This window comes from Musca autumnalis, unplaced genomic scaffold, assembly GCF_047663935.1.
Source record: "Musca autumnalis isolate F117 unplaced genomic scaffold, ASM4766393v1 scaffold_4, whole genome shotgun sequence".
Taxonomy (NCBI): Eukaryota; Metazoa; Arthropoda; class Insecta; order Diptera; family Muscidae; genus Musca; species Musca autumnalis.
The window spans coordinates 18,491,321-18,513,174 of NW_027411977.1; the positions used below are offsets into that span (position 1 = coordinate 18,491,321).

Below are 21,854 nucleotides of genomic sequence, written 5' to 3' on the forward strand. Positions count from 1 at the left end.
ATTTTATATTTTATATTTTATATTTTAGATTTTAGATTTTAGATTTTAGATTTTAGATTTTAGATTTTAGATTTTAGATTTTAGATTTTAGATTTTAGATTTTAGATTTTAGATTTTAGATTTTAGATTTTAGATTTTAGATTTTAGATTTTAGATTTTAGATTTTAGATTTTAGATTTTAGATTTTAGATTTTAGATTTTAGATTTTAGATTTTAGATTTTAGATTTTAGATTTTAGATTTTAGATTTTAGATTTTAGATTTTAGATTTTAGATTTTAGATTTTAGATTTTAGATTTTAGATTTTAGATTTTAGATTTTAGATTTTAGATTTTAGATTTTAGATTTTAGATTTTAGATTTTAGATTTTAGATTTTAGATTTTAGATTTTAGATTTTAGATTTTAGATTTTAGATTTTAGATTTTAGATTTTAGATTTTAGATTTTAGATTTTAGATTTTAGATTTTAGATTTTAGATTTTAGATTTTAGATTTTAGATTTTAGATTTTAGATTTTAGATTTTAGATTTTAGATTTTAGATTTTAGATTTTAGATTTTAGATTTTAGATTTTAGATTTTAGATTTTAGATTTTAGATTTTAGATTTTAGATTTTAGATTTTAGATTTTAGATTTTAGATTTTAGATTTTAGATTTTAGATTTTAGATTTTAGATTTTAGATTTTAGATTTTAGATTTTAGATTTTAGATTTTAGATTTTAGATTTTAGATTTTAGATTTTAGATTTTAGATTTTAGATTTTAGATTTTAGATTTTAGATTTTAGATTTTAGATTTTAGATTTTAGATTTTAGATTTTAGATTTTAGATTTTAGATTTTAGATTTTAGATTTTAGATTTTAGATTTTAGATTTTAGATTTTAGATTTTAGATTTTAGATTTTAGATTTTAGATTTTAGATTTTAGATTTTAGATTTTAGATTTTAGATTTTAGATTTTAGATTTTAGATTTTAGATTTTAGATTTTAGATTTTAGATTTTAGATTTTAGATTTTAGATTTTAGATTTTAGATTTTAGATTTTAGATTTTAGATTTTAGATTTTAGATTTTAGATTTTAGATTTTAGATTTTAGATTTTAGATTTTAGATTTTAGATTTTAGATTTTAGATTTTAGATTTTAGATTTTAGATTTTAGATTTTAGATTTTAGATTTTAGATTTTAGATTTTAGATTTTAGATTTTAGATTTTAGATTTTAGATTTTAGATTTTAGATTTTAGATTTTAGATTTTAGATTTTAGATTTTAGATTTTAGATTTTAGATTTTAGATTTTAGATTTTAGATTTTAGATTTTAGATTTTAGATTTTAGATTTTAGATTTTAGATTTTAGATTTTAGATTTTAGATTTTAGATTTTAGATTTTAGATTTTAGATTTTAGATTTTAGATTTTAGATTTTAGATTTTAGATTTTAGATTTTAGATTTTAGATTTTAGATTTTAGATTTTAGATTTTAGATTTTAGATTTTAGATTTTAGATTTTAGATTTTAGATTTTAGATTTTAGATTTTAGATTTTAGATTTTAGATTTTAGATTTTAGATTTTAGATTTTAGATTTTAGATTTTAGATTTTAGATTTTAGATTTTAGATTTTAGATTTTAGATTTTAGATTTTAGATTTTAGATTTTAGATTTTAGATTTTAGATTTTAGATTTTAGATTTTAGATTTTAGATTTTAGATTTTAGATTTTAGATTTTAGATTTTAGATTTTAGATTTTAGATTTTAGATTTTAGATTTTAGATTTTAGATTTTAGATTTTAGATTTTAGATTTTAGATTTTAGATTTTAGATTTTAGATTTTAGATTTTAGATTTTAGATTTTAGATTTTAGATTTTAGATTTTAGATTTTAGATTTTAGATTTTAGATTTTAGATTTTAGATTTTAGATTTTAGATTTTAGATTTTAGATTTTAGATTTTAGATTTTAGATTTTAGATTTTAGATTTTAGATTTTAGATTTTAGATTTTAGATTTTAGATTTTAGATTTTAGATTTTAGATTTTAGATTTTAGATTTTAGATTTTAGATTTTAGATTTTAGATTTTAGATTTTAGATTTTAGATTTTAGATTTTAGATTTTAGATTTTAGATTTTAGATTTTAGATTTTAGATTTTAGATTTTAGATTTTAGATTTTAGATTTTAGATTTTAGATTTTAGATTTTAGATTTTAGATTTTAGATTTTAGATTTTAGATTTTAGATTTTAGATTTTAGATTTTAGATTTTAGATTTTAGATTTTAGATTTTAGATTTTAGATTTTAGATTTTAGATTTTAGATTTTAGATTTTAGATTTTAGATTTTAGATTTTAGATTTTAGATTTTAGATTTTAGATTTTAGATTTTAGATTTTAGATTTTAGATTTTAGATTTTAGATTTTAGATTTTAGATTTTAATTTTAGATTTTAAATTTTAGATTTTAGATTTTATATTTTATATTTTATATTTTAGATTTTATATTTTATGTTTTATATTTTATATTTTATATTTATTTTATATTTTTTTGTTTTACATATTACCTCGCATTTGACAACAACGCGTCAGCTACACATACATACAACAATATAAATGAACCACACTCACACTAACAAACATCCGTAACTTACATCCTTCAGCATAATACCTAGCAATGTCAGCATCAAAATGCGTTTTACAATCATTTTTTTTTTTGTTTCTCTTCTCTGTGGTTTTATGATTTGCCTAGTCTGTCATTGAGCGTGAAAGGCCATTAAATGCGGTGTTATATAAATGTTCGAATAAAAAAACAAGAAAATCACTGGCTGGGCGTGACTTGTGGTGTAGATAGATAACAGTGGCGGTCGTGGTAACAGGAAGCCACAATGTCAAAGAGATTTTTTTCGAATTCTTTCCCTTTTGAACTATATTTTTTTACAATACTTTAAAAGTTGTCAGTATTGATTGTTTTTTACATTTCTGTTTTTTTGTTTCACATCATTTTTTTATTTTTGTTTGCAGAGTGTTTGATCGAGATGGCAATGGTTTTATTACCCGTGATGAATTACAAACCGCCATGGAAATGATTGGTGAACCCTTGACAGAAACACAACTGACACAGTTATTGGCCATAGCGGATTTAGATCAGGATGGGCGAATCGATTATGAAGGTAAGAAAGAAATTTTAAAGGATAAACTCAAAGTGGTTGAAGGAAAACTCTTGAAAATATAATAATGAGAAATAATTACAGTCCGTTTCATTTTGTGAGATGTGATCGGAACTAATTATCTGCATTCTCGTTTAATAGTTATTTATTTTGGAATAGTTGTCATGACTAAGCGTGAAATGCTTGAATTCATTCTAAGGAGACTTAATTACAATCGCATGCCCGTGCATTTCTTCACTGTCTTCTTGGAAATATATACTTGTCCTTACGCCCACGCAGAGTCTGACCCATTTCGTTCTTTCTTTTCATACTATGTCTCGATTACATAAACACTAAACAAACAAGTGTTTCCACCTAACAACGACACATGCAACAAGACACTTGTAGGTCACCAGGGTTGGGAATTCAAACAAATGTGGATGGATTCACATTGGATAAATTAACCTAAATTTAAATTATAAGATAAATAAATTATCCAAGCTTTGAATAAATAAATTATCCACGGTTGTGGATAAATAAATATTCCACATTTGTGGATAAATAAATTATCCACATTTGTGGATAAATAAATTACCCACGCCTGTGAATAAATAAATTATCCACGATTGTGGAAAAATAAATTATCAAGGCTTGTGGATAAATAAATTATCCACGCTTGTGGATAAATAAATTATCCACGCTTGATGATAAATAAATTATCCAGGCTTGAGGATAAATAAATTATCCAGGCTTGTGGATAAATACATTATCAACGATTGTGGATAAATAAATTATCCACGCTTGTGGATAGATAAATAAATAAATTATCCACGCTTGTGGATAAATAAATAAATTATCCACGCTTGTGGATAAATAAATAAATTATCCACGCTTGTGGATAAATAAATAAATTATCCACGTTTGTGGATAAATAAATTATCCACGTTTGTGGATAAATAAATTATCCACGTTTGTGGATAAATAAATAAATTATCCACGCTTGTGGATAAATAAATAAATTATCTACGTTTGTGGATAAATAAATTATCCACGTTTGTGGATAAATAGATTATCCACGTTTGTGGATAAATAAATTATCCACGTTTGTGGATAAATAAATTATCCACGCTTGTGGATAAATAAATAAATTATCCACGTTGTGGATAAATAAATTATCCACGTTTGTGGATAAATAAATTATCCACGTTTGTGGATAAATAAATTATCCACGTTTGTGGATAAATAAATTATCCACGTTTGTGGATAAATAAATTATCCACGTTTGTGGATAAATAAATTATCCACGTTTGTGGATAAATAAATTATCCACGTTTGTGGATAAATAAATTATCCACGTTTGTGGATAAATAAATTATCCACGTTTGTGGATAAATAAATTATCCACGTTTGTGGATAAATAAATTATCCACGCTTGTGGATAAATAAATTATCCACGCTTGTGAATAAATAAATTATCCACTTGTGTGGATAAATAAATTATTCCATGTTTGTGGATAAATAAATTATCCACGCTTGTGGATAAATAAATTATCCACGCTTGTGGATAAATAGATTATCCACACTTGCATATAAATAAATAAATAAATTATCCACGCTTGTGGATAAATAAATTACCCACGCATGTGGATAAATGAATTATCCACGCTTGTGGATAAATGAATTATCCACGCTTGTGGATAAATAAATTATCCACGCTTGTGAATAAATAAATTTTCTACGCTTGTGGATAAATAAATTATCCACACTTGTGGATAAATAAATTATCCACGCTTGTGGATAAATAGATTATCCACACTTGCATATAAATAAATAAATAAATTATCCACGCTTGTGGATAAATAAATTACCCACGCATGTGGATAAATAAATTACCCACGCATGTGGATAAATGAATTATCCACGCTTGTGGATAAATGAATTATCCACGCTTGTGGATAAATAAATTATCCACGCTTGTGGATAAATAAATTTTCTACGCTTGTGGATAAATAAATTATCCACACTTGTGGATAAATAAATTATCCACGCTTGTAGATAAATAAATTATTCACGCTTGTGGATAAATAAATTATTCACACTGGTGGATAAATAAATTATCCACGCTTGTGGATAAAAAATTATCCACGCTTGTGGATAAAAAATTATCCACGCTTGTGGATAAAAAATTATCCACGCTTGTGGATAAAAAATTATCCACGTTTGTGGATAAAAAATTATCCACGTTTGTGGATAAAAAATTATCCACGTTTGTGGATAAATAAATTATCAAGGCTTGTGGATAAATAAATTATCCACGTTTGTGGATAAATAAATTATTCACGTTTGTGGATAAATAAATTATCCACGTTTGTGGATAAATAAATTATCCACGTTTGTGGATAAAAAATATCCACGCTTGTGGATAAAAAAATTATCCACGCTTGTGGATAAATAAATTATCCACGCTTGTGGATAAATAGATTATCCACACTTGCATATAAATAAATAAATAAATTATCCACGCTTGTGGATAAATAAATTACCCACGCATGTGGATAAATGAATTATCCACGCTTGTGGATAAATGAATTATCCACGCTTGTGGATAAATAAATTATCCACGCTTGTGGATAAATAAATTTTCTACGCTTGTGGATAAATAAATTATCCACACTTGTGGATAAATAAATTATCCACGCTTGTAGATAAATAAATTATTCACGCTTGTGGATAAATAAATTATTCACACTGGTGGATAAATAAATTATCCACGCTTGTGGATAAAAAATTATCCACGCTTGTGGATAAAAAATTATCCACGCTTGTGGATAAAAAATTATCCACGTTTGTGGATAAAAAATATCCACGCTTGTGGATAAAAAATTATCCACTCTTGTGGATAAATAAATTATCCACGCTTGTGGATAAATAGATTATCCACACTTGCATATAAATAAATAAATAAATTATCCACGCTTGTGGATAAATAAATTACCCACGCATGTGGATAAATGAATTATCCACGCTTGTGGATAAATGAATTATCCACGCTTGTGGATAAATAAATTATCCACGCTTGTGGATAAATAAATTTTCTACGCTTGTGGATAAATAAATTACCCACGCATGTGGATAAATGAATTATCCACGCTTGTGGATAAATGAATTATCCACGCTTGTGGATAAATAAATTATCCACGCTTGTGGATAAATACATTTTCTACGCTTGTGGATAAATAAATTATCCACACTTGTGGATAAATAAATTATCCACGCTTGTGGATAAATAAATTATCCACGCTTGTAGATAAATAAATTATTCACGCTTGTGGATAAATAAATTATTCACACTGGTGGATAAATAAATTATCCACGCTTGTGGATAAAAAATTATCCACGCTTGTGGATAAAAAATTATCCACGTTTGTGGATAAAAAATTATCCACGTTTGTGGATAAAAAATTATCCACGTTTGTGGATAAAAAATTATCCACGTTTGTGGATAAATAAATTATCAAGGCTTGTGGATAAATAAATTATCCACGTTTGTGGATAAATAAATTATCCACGTTTGTGGATAAATAAATTATTCACGTTTGTGGATAAATAAATTATCCACGTTTGTGGATAAATAAATTATCCACGCTTGTGGATAAATAAATTTTCTACGCTTGTGAATAAATAAATGATACATGCTTGTGGATAAATAAATTATTCACACTGGTGGATAAATAAATTATCCACGCTTGTGGATAAATAAATTATTCACACTGGTGGATAAATAAATTATCCACGCTTGTGGATAAAAAATTATCCACGCTTGTGGATAAAAAATTATCCACGCTTGTGGATAAAAAATTATCCACGTTTGTGGATAAAAAATTATCCACGTTTGTGGATAAAAAATTATCCACGTTTGTGGATAAATAAATTATCAAGGCTTGTGGATAAATAAATTATCCACGTTTGTGGATAAAAAATATCCACGCTTGTGTATAAAAAATATCCACGCTTGTGTATAAAAAAAATATCCACGCTTGTGGATAAATAAATTATCGACGCTTGTGGATAAATAAATTATCGACGCTTGTGGATAAATAAATTATCCACGCTTGTGTGTATAAATGAATTTTACACTCCTGTGGATAAATAAATTATCCACTATCTTGGATAGAAATGTTGCCACAAAAATGAATAGCAATCCCACTGGGATATTTAACATCCCATTATTTTCCATTGCAAAATATTCAAAAATCCCACCTCTGTAGAGTTAAATTAAAAGGTTGTTGTGTTACCATCCTCGTGGCATCAACTGTCTCATTTTCTTCATAGTTTGTTTGTCATCATCAACAGCATGCTCAGCACATTTTCTGTGACCGTTAAAACAAAAGGAGACAATATTAATTCTATCTACGTTTGTCTCAGTTTTTTCTTTCGTGTTTAGCTTTGCTTGCATTTTCTCTGAAATAACCAGCAAGCTGTTGCTTTGGGTCCTCGACAAGTTTATTAACCTTATACCAGTTGACATTCTTCAAAAATGTGTTCACGTATGAAACGTAAGGGACTTGTGTAAATAGTACATATTCCACACAGCTGTGAAGTCATGGCATTTTGAGTGATGGTAGAAACCCGGTTTCCATTTTCCACAATTGTTGGAATTATTTTTAAAGGTGGCATGTGATATCCTTGCATTGACCATGTAAAATAGTCATTCATGTTTACCAAAAACCGGTTTATAATCGCAACTCCTTGTATATCCATTGGTCGGTCATCTCCTGGTTAGTTTTGTTTTATAAAAAGTGTGTGCCCCAAACGAGTCAGCATTTCCATTTGGAAGCCACTTGAACAATAAACGGTAAAAAATGCTTAGTTTCCACTTTCAACTCTCCTTACATTTGCCCCCGGACCAACAAATTGTTGACACGTTCACCGAAATCCACAAACTTATATACATAACAATAAAATATTCATTCAAACGCTTTAGGCAAATTTGAATTATAAATAATAGGAATAAGTAAATATGCAAAGCAACAGCGTTGGTATGGATGGAGACAGCCTGTAAAGGACTTTGCCTTAATTTCCTACTATGGCAGAATATATGGAGTGGAGGTATTTGTTGTAAATATTTGTTTAATAGTTATATGTGTATATATATGTATACATATATTATCCCAATAGAAAGTGTCTTCGAGACAACATTGATGAATCGTGCACGACATACCCAATTCGTTCACGACCCTTTGCAGACAGCCCTTTGGGATTGTTGACGACATTTTCACACAAGTGTCCGCCTATTCATGCACGACAACTTGGGCGACAGGGTAAGCGAAGTTGTCGTCGGTGACAATGTACATGACACTGTCTTGCAGATAGTCGTTGATGACAGTTTTAAAGACACTGTCTTGCAGATAGTCGTTGATGACAACTTTACAGACACTGTCGTGCAATAAGTCGTTGACGACAGTTTTAAAGACACTGTCATGCAATGAGTCGTTGACGACATAATGCCTTACAATGCCATCTATTTTCTCTTCAGTGATATAATAACCGCAGTTCCTCCAATAACCCCATTTAAAAAGAAAAGAAACAATTTTTTGAATATATAGTAATGCATATATAATTAAAGTAAATAAAGTAAATTCAAACATTGTATTTTTCAAAGAGTATATAATTAATAATAATTAAAATGATAACATAGTTATAATAAAAATTAAAACAAATAGTAATAATTATAAAATTGGAAATATTTTTCAATTTTTGTTTTCTGTTTATCGTAATTTAAAAGTTGGATGGAAGTGCTGGGAACATTTAAGTTTTCTTCCCTCAACATTGTCAATATATCATCTCCCAAACTTCTAGATACGTTGTGCTTCAAAAAAACATCCCTCAATTTATCACGCAGTGTTGGCTGGAATTGGGAACTTTCGTCACAAATAGGCAAATCTTCAAGGAATGGTTCAAACTGGGAATTTTCGTTGTAAACTGGCAAACCTTCAACATTATTATTGTCCTCTTCCTGATAGAAGTCTTTTTGATTAAATTGTTTTCCTCGAAGTCTTTTCAAATAATCCAGACTTTTTCGAGAAATTTCTCGCCGCAAAGATCTTTTAGATGACATAATGAAATGTTGTAAATATTATTTGGTTTTACTTACGTTCTTTTATAATCTGTATATTTATTCACTTTTATTTATATAAACACACGTTTAATATGTATATTCAATAGCTTATTTGAAGGCAAGAACCGAATTGAAAATAACAAAAAAAAAAAATAGTTTTAATTTTCTATTAATATTGCATAGCATGCTATTTTCATACAGTTTTGAATTGGTATCGTTTTGTTTTGCACGACACATTGCAAGACAATGTCTTGCAAATTGTCACCTATTCGTCATAAAAGTGGTAATTAATTTAAAAGTTCGCTTTTTTGAAAAATTTCTTGGGTTCTTTGCCAAGACACACTGCAAGACATTGTCATTCAACTTGTCGTTCATGACAATTTCGGAAATTTCGTTAACGAATCGTGCACGAATATGTCTTCGAAGACTCGATTTTCTAAGGGGATGGTATGTAGATAATGTGAATATTCTCTATGATTCTATAGGGCCTAGTTACCATTGATATTTATACTCATCATTATTTATCGATTCATTCAGTCATTCATTGAGTCATCCATCCATCCATTCTTCATTCGTTCTTTCATCAAATTGAACATTTGTCATTCACAGTTTGGTATCAATTTCATTTAGGCTGCCATTCAATTTGTTTCGATTCATTTCGATTATTTATTTATTAAATTGTACGTAGGCAGAACACTTGTCTATCACACAGACGAATGCTATCGAAAGTGTCAATGGGTTACATGTTACTATTTTTTATAATTATTTTTTATATTACTATTTTTGATAAGGAAACAAGTAAGAAAGTATCAGACAGCTGTGCCGACAGAAATATACCCTCAGCCTCCGGTAGAAGCAAATACAGTACTTCTGACGTCTATAGGGTTTTTTTCAGTTTTTGGGCTTATCAATCAAATAAGTAAGGATTTGACATGTTGTCAAAAATTGAAAACTGTCACAGACAAGTCCTTAAACGGCACTCTTTCAACTTTGTGTGGGAGGTACCCGAAAGGGTGGTCCAAAGTAATCAATATTCGGACATAATTCGAGGCTGTAAGGAATAATACGATGTAAAACGTTTGGACCAAATCGGTTGCTTCCTTCGAGGGTTATCTTCCGTATAACCAGTTTCGTTGGTGCCGGCAGGCTTTTTGGAGATTTTGGCTCATCATCATGTCATGAAGTATGGTCTTGCCCCCGAAAAAAATTGCGCCGTCGTAATAGGGCCCGCAAGAAGAACTTTTTGAATAAAAAAAACTATCCGAGGCAACAGTGCTGTGATACTGCACTTTTCCCAAATTTTGTGTGGGAGGTACACGAAGGACTGGACCGATATAGTCTATAGTTACTTTCAACGTCGCAATTGAAAGTGATAGGGCAAAGAGGAACTGGTACAATGACGATCTAGAAGTCGGATCCCATCGTCGGTGACGTATGTGATAGGTTAAATATATGTATACGAAGGTGACACTTTTTCCGTCTGAGGAATATGAAAATATCAGCCGCTAAATCCACTGCCGCACTGTTTCCCACTTCGACGGCTGAAATGAGGCTCCTGATGATGCAGTACCTGCTTGGGTGTTGCTGCCGTGAGCATCCCTGCCACAATCTAGTGAACAGTCTTTCCCCAACCAGGCACGTTAGGAGAGGTCTTTATTATAAGCGATAACCTCTAGAACAAAGAGCCTATCAGGCACGCTTGAATAGCATTCACTCTGATTTGTTGCGCAGGCGTTACAAGGTACATTACAGTGTGGTACAGTGAATGTCGGACAGCTGCCAAGGCAAATACGTGTGGTTTTAGACCACTTAATATCGCCCTAGTCCGTATAGGACCCGAATTGGTGACACTTCACCCAACACATGTCCAACCCAAAGAGAACAAGTAAAAAAGTATCAGTCGGCTTTGCCGACAGAGATATACTCTCAGCCTGTGTTGATTGAAATACTTTTTCCCAATAAAAACTTATCAGGTCAACCATGAATAAAAATTCCGTGGGTAATTTTAAAATTTTTATTTCCGTATTTATTTACAAAAAGGGTATATTTTGGGGATTCGCCGTTTTTATACCATCAGCATTTATGCTAACAAGGGTATATACACTTTCATACGGGCAAAATGTGCCTCATCGAAATAATGGTTTTAGACCCCAAGTATGTTTGGACGAAATGTGTTTCAGACAATTTTTAGTCGATTTAGCAATGTCCGTCCGTCTGTCTTTCTGGCTGGCTGGTGCGCACGATAACTCTCGAACGGATGAACCAATTTGGTCAAAAATTTTTGTCCGCAATATTTTGTCCAAACTTAGTTTAAGTTCGAAGATGGGTTATATCGGTCCACTCCTTCCGGTACCTTCCCCACAAAAGTTCGAAAATGTTCGGAAAATTTGTGCTCCCGATAACTCTTCAAGGGAGTAACCGATTTGGTCCAGACTTTGCACATCGTGAAATTTCTACCAATATGGACTCAATCGGTCCACGCCTTCGGGTACCTCCCACACAACATTTCGGAAAAGTTCAGTTTAGGACCTGCTCTCCAATCGTTTTGATTTTTGTTGTAACAACTTGCGGTACAAGTTTCATCAGGTACAGCGGTACAAGTTTCATCAGGAGCAAAACCATACTTCCTGAGAAAATAGCCTGAAAGGTTCAAAAAACCTATTTGACACCGTGTGTAGTGGTTGGAGCGGAAGATAACTCTCGTACGGATCTGCCGATTCGATCCACAATTTGGCGTTCATAATATTTTGTCCAAACTTAGTTTAAGTGCGGAGATAAGCCATATCGGTTCACTCCTTCAGGTACCTCCTCCACAAAAGTTCAAAAATGTTCGGAAAAATTGTGCGTACGACAACTCTTAAGGGAGTGACCGATTTAGTCCATACTTTACACATCCTAATATATCTACCAATTGGATCAGGCCCGAATATGGACTATATCTGTCCACTCCATCGGGTACCTCCCATACAAAATTTCGAATAAGTTAACTTTAAGACCTGCTCTCGAATTACTTTGAGTTTTGTTGAAGCAACCTCCATTCACTGACACCCTTTACGATGGTACAATTTTTTCAGGGGAAAGTAAATACTTTCTGAGAAAATAGCCCGAAAGTTGTAAAAATTCCTATGACACCATGTATAGTGGCTGGAGCGCGCTATTGCACGCGAAATGGTCAACGGATTTTGTCCAAAATTTAGCTCACAGTTTTAATTCACATAGGCTGAGGGTATATCTCTGTCGGCAATGCCGACTGATACTTTTTTACTTGTTTTTATTTGTACCACCAACATCCCAGGCGTCACAAGGGAGACTTCTCTCATATCAATGAGTGCACCCCGATTCATATTAGCTCAACGATATGGGACGTACAGTTTATCGCCGAGTCCGAACGCCGTGTCCTCAGACACCACTTGTAGAGAAGTTTTACATGGCTGAAATACTCAGGAAATGTCGCCAACATTACTGAGGGGTATTTTGCCTTCGTTGAAAATTTGATGTTGCCTAGCCGGGGAATCAAACCCACGACCTTCTGCGTGCAAGGCGGGTGTGCATACCATTGTGCATTTCGGTAGGATAATGTGGCTAAAATCTTCAAAATCGGGAGGTACCTTATATGGGGTCTATATCAAAACGTGGATCTATACTGACAAAATTTTCAATACCAAACATCCTAGGAGTAATATAAACTTCTGTATCAAATTATAAAGCTCTGCGAGATGTATCTTGATTTCAACAGACTGTACCAACTAAGAATTTTATGCGGATCAATAATATATATTTTATACGGTCTCCAAAGAATATTTCAATTTATTACAAATGGAATACAACTTTACGTACCATATTACGGTTGAGTATAAAACTTTAAAGTAATTCCATTTCAAATTCGCCTCGCAATAGCCATGACAATAAATTAATCGCTTGGCAAATAACTTAAATGTACCTTAAATGACTGCGACACGAAGTTCGTCGGGTCCACTAGTATTTCATAAACTAACATGATCCTGTCTCTGAAGTACTATTTGTTGTTGTGTTTTAAGAAGTATTTATGCTATAGCTGTAGGTCAACATGTCGAGGCAGCAGTCAACGTATTTGCCTGTGGCCGAAGAAAAAAAAAACAAAATATTTAAATTTCTTGTATATTTTTGTCACCCTCATATTTGAGTTTTTTTATTAAGTCGTTTAGCTACACTCCCACTGCTCATTAGCCATCACCCGATTACCACCTCCACGATAGTCCCAAGGAAAATATAAATTTTATTCAACAAATAAAAAAACAATTCAAATACAAATATTTTATTCCCAATAAAATTCCAAAAGGAAATACCTGTTAAACCCCCTCGACGACAATTGTCTGCAGTATTTACGAAGTGAGCCAATGGATAGCTGTGCTGTATGTTTGTCTGTCCGGGTGGTAGACATTGTTTAATTTATGGACATTAAATAATGTGAGAACACTGAACTGAATTCCAAAATATAAACGATTTGTTGTTGTTACTGTTGTTGTTAATAAAGATAATCGAATAAACAATCATTGTTGGGTCGTTACGGTCAACAAGACAATTGAATTGAAATGCAGAACACGTTACGTGATTATAATTTATATTTAGGTAGGGATAACATATTTGAATATATTAATTTGGAAATGTATAAGAATGATGGTTAATTAAGTAAACAAGAAGTCATAGGCTTTAATGTCAGCTAATGTAACTGTACAAAAAACTCTAACAGAAGCGTCCACATAGACCATGAAGGCTTACTTACTTAGTTGGTCCTCTACAGGACATATTGTCCTATAGACCGAACTAAGAAAATATTTCTATTCCTTTCTATTTGTTGCCTTATTTCCCCAACTTTATTTGCGGCCCGTATTGATACGCCTTTTTAGCGTGGTCATCATAGTTCATTCTTATGACATGGCCTAGCCAACGCAATCGTTGCATCTAGACACGACTAACTGTACTGATGTCGTTATATAGCCGACACAGCTCATGGTTCATACGACATCGATGTTCACCGTCAACGCACATTGGCCCGTAGATCTTTTCTCTCAAACACACCAAGTAACCATGCTTCGGAACCATACATTACAACGGGTTGTATCAGTATTTTGTTTGTAACTTCTGTTGGCCAATACTACCCTTCTTCTTATTTCGAGGTAGACGAAGTCTTTAACTACCTTAATATTGTAGAAACCAACTTCCACAGTTGGTCCGAATTCTGTGGACGCATTGCGCGTCTACTTACTTACTTAGCTGGGTCATTACAGAACATTTGTTTCATAGACCGAACTAAGAAAAGATCTCCAATTCTCTCTGTTTATTGATTCGCTTTTTGGAATACCGCGCCTTGTCATCTCTTCATCCACTTGTTTGCGCCATCTATTCTTTGGCCTGCCAATTCTGCGTACATCGCCATGTGGCTCGAATTTATACGCCTTTTTTGCGGGTTCATCATCGCTCATTCTTATTATATGGTCTAGCCAACGCAATCGCTGCATCTCGATACGTTTAACTATATTGATGTCCTTGTATAGCAGATACAGCTCGTGGTTCATACGACGTCGATATTCACCGTCAACGCAGATCGGTCCGTAGATCTTTCGAAGAAATTTTCTCTCAAACACGCCAAGCACTGCCTTATCTGCTTGCGCAAGTACCCAGGCTTCGGAACCATACATCAGCACGGGTAGTATCAGTGTGTTGTAAAGTGTTATTTTTGTTTGACGAGTTGTGGCTTTGTTTTTAAACTGCTTACTTAAACCAAAGTAGCATCTGTTGGCCAATACAATTCTTCTTTTTATTTTACAACTGATGTCGCTTCTTGTGTTTATGGAGGTGCCGAGGTAGACGAAGTCTTTTTATTCCCTCAGCCTTTAGGCTAAGGAGGGTATATACACTACGATGAAAATGTGCCTCATCGAAATAATGGTTTTAGACCCCAAGTATGTTTGGACGAAATGTGTTTCAGACAATTTAGAGTCGATCTAGCCATGTCCGTCTGTCTGTCTGTCCTGCTGGCTGGAGCGCACGATAACTCTCGAACGTATGAACCGATTCGGTTCAAATTGTGGCTTTCGTAATATTTTCCCTAAACTTAGTTTAAGTTCGAAGATGGGTTATATCGGTCCAGTCCTTCCGGTACCTCCCCCACAAAAGTTCGAAAATGTTCGGAAAATTTGTGCGAACGATAACTCTTGAAGGGGGTAACCGATTTGATTCATACTTTGCCCATCGTGAAATATGTACCAGACTTAGATGTGGTTCCAATATGGACTCAATCGGTCTACTCCTTCTGGTACCTCCCACACAAAATTTTAGATAGGTTCAGTTTAGGACCTGCTCTCGAATCGCTTTGATTTTTGTTTTAGAAACTTCTATTCACCGCCCCCTACACGACGGTAAAAGTTTCATCAGGGGCAAGTCCATACTTCCTGAGAAAATAGCCTGAAAGTTGCAAAAAAAACCCTAATGACACCGTGTGAGATGGTTGGAGCGCAAAATAACTCTCGAACGGATCTGACGATTTGGTCCAAAATTTGGCCTTTGTAATATTTTGTCCAAACATAGTTTAAGTTCGAAGATAAGCCATATCGGTCCACTCCTTCAGGTACCTCACCCACAAAATTTCAAAAATGTTCGGAAAAATTGTTCGTACGGTAACTTTTAAAGGGAGTGGCCGAATTGGTCCATACTTTACACATCTCAATATATCTACCAGATGTAGATCAGGTTCAAATATGGACTATATTTGTCCACTTCATCCAGTACCTCCCAAACAAAATATCGGATAAGTTCACTTTAAGACCTGCTATCGAATCACTTTGATCTTTGTAGAAGCAACTTGCATTCGCTTCCTAAATTATGATGGTAAAAGTTTTTTTCAGGGGCAAATCCACACTTCTTAAGCAAACAGCCCGAAGGGAGTAAAACCCCCCTAGTGGCACCATATGTAGTGGCTGGAGATCGACTTCCATAATGGTCAATGTCGATTCCTTTAAGTATTTCCTCCGCAAAACTTCTGCTCTTTAATCTAATCAACTATAACTGCATACGTTTTTTGGGAAAAATTATTTCAATATACACAGGCTGAGGGTATATCTCTGTCGGCCAAGCCGACTGATACTTTTTTTACTTGTTCTACCTTAAAATTATAGGAACCAACTTCCACAGTTGGTCCGAGCTCAATGGACGCATTGCGCGTCGACACCATTAACATCTCGCCGTTTACAGCCAGACCCACTTTAGCAGATTCTCCTTCGACCTTCATAAAGGTATCGGTTACTTCTTTTACTGATCGTCCCATCTATATCATCTATATCATCAGCATAAGCAAGAAACATGTGGCTATTGGTGTAGATTGTGGTACTTCATCTGACGTTTGCCTCTCGTATAACCTTTTCTAGCAGAATGTTGAAAAGATCACACGAAAGGCTGTCTCCTTGCCTAAAACCTCTTTTGGTACTAAACTCTTCGGAGAGGTTCTTTCATTTTAACTGAGAATATCGTGTCAGTTAAAGTCATTTTATAAAGCCGGATGAGCTTTGCGGCGATACCAAATTCAGACATGGTTTGGAATACTTTTGAACGCAGCGGGCTGTCGAAGGCTGCTTTATAGTCGACAAAAAGGTGGTAGGTGTCGATGTGCATCTCTTGGGTCTTCTCCAGGATTTGCCGCAGGGTAAATATCTGGTCAATGGTGGTCTAAAGCCGCATTGGTATGGTCCAATTATCTCGTTGACCATAGGCTTTAGTCGTTCGCACAATATCCCTGACACGATCTTGTAGACAATAGGGAGTAGACGTATGCCCCTATAGTTAGAGCATACAGTCGTATCTCCCTTCTTGTGGACTGGGCACAGGATACTCAGGTTCCAATCGTCGGGTACTCGTTCTTCCTGCCAGATGATGCTAACTAGCTGATGAATACACCTTATCAGCGTGTCGCCCCCGGTTTTGGTAAGCCATTGGCTCCTGCTGCCTTATTATTCTTCAGCCGATTTATTGCTTTCTTTAGCTCATCTTGGCTGGGTGGTATACATTCAATACCATCTTCTGGGATTGGGTCTGTGGTATCTTTGTCGTCTTCGCTGCTATTGGATACCAACAGTTTTGAAAAATGTTCTTTCCATATCCTGAGTACACTATTTCCAAATTTCCTTGCTGGTTTCTACAGGAGAATGTGCCTGTACCAAAGCCATCAGTTTGACGCTTGACTCTTTGGTAGAATTTTCGGATTTCATTCTGGTTCCTGTACATCTCGATTTGTTCACAATCCCGCTTTTCCATTTCTCTATTTTTCCTGCGAAAAAGACGTTTCTCCTCTCTCCTTTTCTCCCTGTATCTCTCTCGTGCGCTACGCGTTGCTACGGATTGTAAAGTAACCCTATATGCCGCATTTTTCTCTTCGGTGGCAGCACGACACTCCTGATCATACCATGGATTCCTTGGTGGAGGTCTCTGGAATCCAGGTATGGATTTTGCGGCTGTTTGCATGGAGTGGGCAATGCTTTGCCATTGCGCTGATATGTTATCGGGATGAGGAGGGCTTTGATTAAGCAATTGGGCTAGTTGAGTGGAATATGCTGGGGCTATCGGTTGTGATTGCAGCTTACCGATGTCTAACTTTCGTGTTGTGTCTGTTCGTACTTTGTTTGCTACGTTTAACCGGGTGCGTACCTTTGCTGCAACAAGGTAGTGGTCCGAGTCTATGTTTGCTCCTCGGAACGAACGCACATCCAACACTTTCGATGAATGTCTTCCATCTATCACAACGTGATCAATTTGATTTCTTGTTTTCTGATCTGGAGACAGCCAGGTGCCCTTATGGATGTCGAGGTGTTGAAATATGGTGCTGCTAACTCCATGTTTTTTGCCGCTGCGAAGTATATCAGCATCATACCATTGTCAGATGTTTCACTGTGGAGACTGAATTTTCCGACTGTTGGGCCAAAGATATTTTCCTTTCCAATTTTGGCATTAAAATCACCTAGAATAATTTTAATGTCATGGGCAGAGCAACGGTCATAAGTTTCTTCTAAGCGCTCGTAAAATATATCTTTGGTCTGTTCGTCCTTGTCTTCAGTGGGAGCATGAGCGCAAATAAAGCTGATGTTGAAGAATTTAGCTTTTAATCGAATTGCAGCAAGTCTTTCATTCACTGGGGTGAAGCTGGAGACCAGATGTTTATACCTCCGACCAACTACAAATCCGCATGCTTTGTGTCATGGCAGCTATAATACAGAGCGTCACCTTTAGGTGTTGTTGTGACGCCTTTCCCAATCCATCGTATTTCCTGTATGGCGGTAATGTCGGCCTTGTACTTTTCAAGTACATCTGCCAATGCGTAAACTTCACCTTCTCTATAAAGAGTGCGAACATTCCAGGTGCAGATTCGCAGATCATGGTCCTTAAAACGTTTTCGGGGTTCGTCAACTTTAGAGGGGTTTTGTTTTTCTTTTGTTTCGTTTTTTCATAGTAGTCTGTTTTTTTAGTGGAGGGTTACTAACCCGATGCCCAAACCAAAGTTTTTAACGTTCTTATGGGAGAACGCGCGGCACATGTTACCTCACTATCTTTAACGGGTGTTAAAGGCAGTTCCCCAGGTGACACCACTGGGAGGTCAGTGTCCACTTGAGATGAAAGAGAGACCAAGATAAATCCTGGGCTTTGCCATGTTAAAGCCGGTCAGGACCGTTCCTTGGTATCTTCCATCCCCTACGTCACCCCCCAAAATAAGACATACTTTCAAAATGAACTATGTCGGTCCATTCATTTAGGTACCTCCCCCGCAAGACACACTTTCAAAATGAACTATGTCGGTCAATTCCTTTAGGTACCTCCGCCGCAAAATTTTTGAGTTTTAATCCAAATCCATATATTTATCGGTTCATACGTACAACATTTTGAAAACGCCCTAAATACATACGTTTTTTGGGCAAAAAAACCCTCGTCCTTGAAAAACACATGAAAAGTGTTGTCACGGCGCGTTAGCCGTAAGAGGAAAAGTTATATGAAAAGTTAGATGACATCGAATCCGCTCCACAGCCGATATGTCTGATGAGCCTTGGCGAAACATGTCACATAGTGGTTGTTTGGGTTCGAATCTTTGGCTTTCCTTTTTCGCTTGCAAAAATTATCGGTGAAAAACTCGACTCCAAGGAGAAATTAATTATAAAGTGTTTCAATTCACACAGGCTGTGGGTATATCTCTGTCGGCAAATCCGACTGATACTGTTTTACTTGTTTTCATAGTATGTTTCTTTTTGGAGGGATGGGTTACTAGTCAACGTCCAATCCAAGTGTTTAATGTTCTTATGGATGAACGTGCGGTACATTTTAGCTCACTACCTTTATAACACCCGTTAAGGCAGCTGCTCAGGTGATACCACGGGGAGGTCTGTGTCCACTTGAGATGAAAAAGGTACCAAGATAGGCCCTGACTTTGCCATGTTAACGCCTGTCAGGGCCATTGCTTGGTATTTTTCATACCCTTGGTCTCCCACCACGAAGACTACCTTCGCTAATAATTTCACAAGTACCCTCGAACATATTTTTCTTTTTTAAATAGCCATTTCTCCCTTGTCCTCTTACAAAATCCTTCTGTTTTACAATCCAACAACAACATCAACAATTGTTCAAATTAAACTCAACTCAACAATCAAAGTTATAGTCCTAAATTTTTCTTATCCACCTACTCGGCTATAAATCAACGCCTACATACTTCGTAACAACCAAACAACCACAATAAAACGTTAATGAATAGCATTACCCCAGTCAGTCGCCTAGTGCTAAATACCATTTCATTTTGTATCGCGTGCTAAGTGTATTCTCAGAACAGAATAAGAACAATAACAAAACTGCAAATCAAAACACACAAAACTGTTCGGCAAGTAGGGGCACAGCTACTTGCCTAACTTCCCAACTCGGTTGCTTTAGATAAAACAAAAACTTTTTTCGTTTTGCTTTTTGACCACAGAAAGGAAAAAAGTAGGCAAAAAGTTATTTTCTCTTAGATTTTCCATTTTGATAACTTTTTGCCGCCTTCAGTAGTACAAAATCTTCCCCCTTCCCCCATTATATATGTTATTAACGTTTCCTATAAAGTAATTATTTTCCACACAAAAAAAATTAACATTGGTTTGTCATTATCCTCAAACTCCTCTTCTTCACAATAACGAAGGAATTATGAAACGGAAGGTTATGTTGTGTGCCTTTTTTGTTTTGTTTCTTCCATTTCATTTTCTGCAAGAAAAAGTAATTAATGCCATTAATTAGTTGCCTTTTGTTTGTTTGTTTCTCGTCATTATGGTTTTTTACATTGTTAATTTTGTTTTGAATAATTCAAAGATAATCTCAGAAATTGGCTGCGGTGCATTAGCATTCATCCTAAGAGGTTTTTAGTGATAATACTGAGAGTTGATTTGAAACGAAATTAACATTAAAATTGGAATACAGGAATCCCCGTGAGCAATTTTGACATTTGGAAAAGGGACGTTAGATGAATGCCCACTATGCACATTAGGGCTATAACCAAAAAATACCACGCCAGTATCATGTGCGGAATATTGTCCCGATAACGCAAACACGTGTTTTAGTTCGATTCGGTGAACAAAATTTCCGCACCGACTGCGATTACTAAAACCCTTTTGAACTTGCCGACAAAAAAGTGGATTGGGATTAAAGTTCAAAAGTTTTGCGGAGGAGGGAATGGACCGACATAGTGCATTACGGAAGTGGATCTTATTTTGAGAGTCATATCTTTTCGATAGATATCGCGCCCACTAGTCATTTCAGTGAGTTATCGTACACATGTTGGACTAGTATGGCAGGAATCATGGACTTGTCCACGGAAAACATAATATGGCTGTACATCATCGGTATAAATTTCCAAAGGGTCCGAACAGACCCTAAACTGCACTTGGACACAAATGTTGAACTTTTTTGGGGTAGGTATCCTAAGTAGAGGACCGACATGGGCCATTTAAAAGTTAAACTAAGTTTGGACAAAATTTGACGAATTTGGCCAAATTTTGGACCAAATCTGTCTATTAGTTCGAGAGTTATTGAGCCCTACAACTACTACATATGGTACCATCGGGGTTTTTTACAACTTTCGACCGGTTTTCCCAAGAAGTATGGACTTACCACTGAAAAAACATTTACCTTTGTAATTGAGACAGCGATTGCAAGTAGCTTCAACAGAAATCAATGTTAGTCAAGAGCAGGTTTAAAGTGAACTCATCCGAAATTTTGTGTGGGAGGTACCCTAAGGAGTGGACAAATATAGTTTATATTCGAAGCTGATCTATATCGGGTGGATATATTAGGATGTGCAAAGTGTGGACCAAATCGGTCACTCCCTTCAATAGTTGTCGTGCTCACAATTTTTCCGAACATTTTTGAACTTTTGTGGAGAGGTAGTTGAAGGAGTGGACCGATATGGCTTTTCTTCGAACTGAAAATAATTTTGAACAAAATATTACGAAGGCCACATTTTGGACCGAATCGGTAGATCCGTTCGAGAATTATGTTGAGCTCCAACCCCTTCACACGGTGTCATAGGGGTTTTTTGCACATTTAAGGCCATTTTCTCAGGAAGTATAGACTAGC

At 34.4% G+C, this 21,854-nt stretch overlaps 1 protein-coding gene across 5 annotated transcripts in view; it reads left to right on the forward strand.

Annotated features, from left to right (window-relative positions):
* Positions 1-21,854, forward strand: part of Eip63F-1 (Ecdysone-induced protein 63F 1) — a 320,395-nt gene that overhangs the window by 276,708 nt on the left and 21,833 nt on the right. For all 5 annotated transcript variants that reach the window (XM_073986984.1, XM_073986983.1, XM_073986985.1 and 2 more), the window contains one exon: positions 3,003-3,151. In XM_073986984.1, coding sequence (XP_073843085.1) covers positions 3,003-3,151 — 149 coding nt within the window. The remainder of the gene's footprint in view (positions 1-3,002; positions 3,152-21,854) is intronic.